This window comes from Phalangium opilio, unplaced genomic scaffold, assembly GCF_054372755.1.
Source record: "Phalangium opilio isolate 3A_F unplaced genomic scaffold, DU_Popi_V2 ptg000352l_1, whole genome shotgun sequence".
In the NCBI taxonomy this organism is placed as follows: domain Eukaryota; kingdom Metazoa; phylum Arthropoda; class Arachnida; order Opiliones; family Phalangiidae; genus Phalangium; species Phalangium opilio.
In genome coordinates, this window is record NW_028324228.1 from 3,719,494 (window position 1) to 3,721,807 (window position 2,314).

The following is a 2,314-nucleotide window of genomic DNA, read 5'->3' on the forward strand; positions in this document are numbered from 1 at the left end:
CCATAAGGTATCTGTAGTTATCGTTGTGCTTGGCGATTGACCCCAAGTCAGCTAGATCAACTTCGACTCTATCCGAGATGTTAAATACAGGGATTTTACGTCTTTTGAATTTATTTCTAGCAGTTTTATGTAGTGTGTAAACGTCAGTGGCTTCAAGAAAGGCTTTGACATCGCTTCTCGAAATGTCAAGATGTTGAACCGCTTTGTACAAGGGGGCTAAACCCGTGAACCCTGACCTGTGTTTGCTGTTGAGATAAGTGTCCTTTAAGATTTCCTCTTTTTGGAGCTGCGATAGACCTCCCATACTGTACCCTTGGTATTAAAAGGTTGTTTCTTTAATATTAAGGGGCTGGCTTTATTGTCAAAAGTTAAATACCCGTGCGGTTTTTCTGTCGCGTCCAAATAACATTCTACTATAAATTTAGAGTTGTTGGGTGCTAATTGTTTAGAAAGGGCCACTAATTGCATAAGATCTCTTACTGTTTTCATAAGAATCATGTAATGAGCGTTTAAGGAAGCTGTTCTCAAGTTTTTTTTTCAAATATATTTTGTAAAAGGGTAATTACGAATAATTTCCTATGATGCGATTGTTTAGTAAATATTTCTGATAAAATATTATTTTTATTTTCTAACATGAGATCATCTAATACGATTAATGTTGTTTGAGTACCATCGTATATAGTGACGTCGGGTAAACCTTGACGCAAAATTACACCCATTTCTTTTAATTCATCGTAACCATTCTGATATATACTATAATGCCAAACAACTAAATCAACTTTAGGTTGAAACACTTTATCTTTGTTTTCTATTATCCTTTTACATAAAACTGTTTTGCCTGATCCTGAAGGACCAAAAATAATTAAGTTTCCAGGTGTAGTGAATGGTATCATGACTAATACTTGAATGAAACTAATTTGTAATTATCATTCATACTTAAACACGATTAATTAAAACGCGCGCGCGTGGTTCGCGACCCCACCCCCCTAAACGCGGTCGGAGGCGCCCCCAAACGGCTCGCGGGGAAGCGCGGGTAGGCCAACACCACAAACGCGTTGACATCATCTTGCCTTTCACTATGGTATCTTCTATAAGCCTTTAACATGATCTGTCACTATACGAGATGGTAAATACCAAAGAAGCTTGACAACTAAAGAAATGCTGAGGGGAATTTTTCAAAATCTCCTTAAAAGGAGAGATACTTGAAGAAACTTTTTTTTTGTCCAATGACATGGCTTCGGACCAATTTGCCCGCGAAAATTTTTACCCTTGTACATGCTAACCATCTTGGAGTCACTTGTTTTATCTCGAACACGCCCTGACCATAGCAAAAGGTATAAAAGGTCTAGGTTCAGACCCCAAAGACATCACTTTCTTTCGAATCAGCTATGGACCACTAACAACCAATGGATCTTTCTTCAACTAGGTAAGAAAAAAACTTTTTAAAAACTTAGTTTTTTAAAGAGAGAAGACCTAAAAAATCTCTCTCTATAGTTATGTGTACGGGGTAGACACCCCGTACTCTCCCTGTGAATATTCCGACTCGTCGGAGTCGTCCCTTTCCGGGACCCCAGATGCCCCTCAACGCCGGCCGCACTGCGTTGTGGGGCCACAACGGCGCCCGCCAACCCCATCACCGCCGCCGCCCATGCCACCAACCCCACCGACTAGCCCGTCACTCCCGCCCACCCCGCCACCGACGCCCGAACCTCAACACTATTACCAACCTCTCCCGGCCATATACTATCCATGGCAAGCCATGCCTCGGCCGGGAGAGGCTGACTTAAATGTCAATAGTGACTTGTAAGTGATACCTTTTATCTTTGGGGTAATATAACGCGAAATTATAATTTCTATTTATTCGTAGCCTCGTTTACCAAATCCAACTGTACCTGGTGGTACTTTCGGAGGTCATTGGGGATGCCGATTATTTAAATGACCTGCTGAACCAAGTTCGGCAGGTCATTTATAATCATTCGATTTTTATCCCTGATGAGTAAGTATTTTTAAAAGGTTTTTATTCCGTAAAAAATTTTAAACCAAATTTTATAATTTTTGTTACAGCCTCCTGGCCTTTAACTGCCGAGGGTTCCGGTAAGCTAAATACATTTCTTATACATAATATTAACAAGTAATAACTAATTTTACTCTCTCTCTCTTCCTTAGTGTAACCCTCGAGCTAGGGCAGTTGGCATTGTACCGCCGGGTACGTTTTTTGGAGGTGCCGGCGCCTGCTGCACTAGTGTTCGAGAACTGGGATGACGTACTATTCCATGGGTTCTCGGCACTAGTGCAGATCCTCATCCGGCCGTGA

At 41.3% G+C, this 2,314-nt stretch overlaps 1 protein-coding gene across 1 annotated transcript; it reads left to right on the top strand.

The window, feature by feature from the left end:
• The first annotated feature begins 1,406 nt into the window (after window positions 1-1,406).
• On the top strand, window positions 1,407-2,314 carry LOC149605059 (uncharacterized). Its single transcript, XM_089860497.1, has 4 exons — window positions 1,407-1,803; window positions 1,868-1,996; window positions 2,065-2,094; window positions 2,167-2,314. Exons 1-4 carry the CDS (start codon window positions 1,649-1,651, stop codon window positions 2,312-2,314), a joined length of 462 nt encoding a protein of 153 aa, XP_089716623.1. The 5' UTR covers window positions 1,407-1,648.

Bases quoted from the DNA above. Each gene is read 5' to 3' on its own strand.
- LOC149605059 (XM_089860497.1), top strand. From the start codon at position 1,649: ATGCCACCAACCCCACCGACTAGCCCGTCACTCCCGCCCACCCCGCCA. The intron at 1,804-1,867 runs GTAAGTGATACC...ATTTATTCGTAG, and splicing joins TTAAATGTCAATAGTGACTT to CCTCGTTTACCAAATCCAAC. The intron at 2,095-2,166 runs GTAAGCTAAATA...TCTCTTCCTTAG, and splicing joins TTTAACTGCCGAGGGTTCCG to TGTAACCCTCGAGCTAGGGC.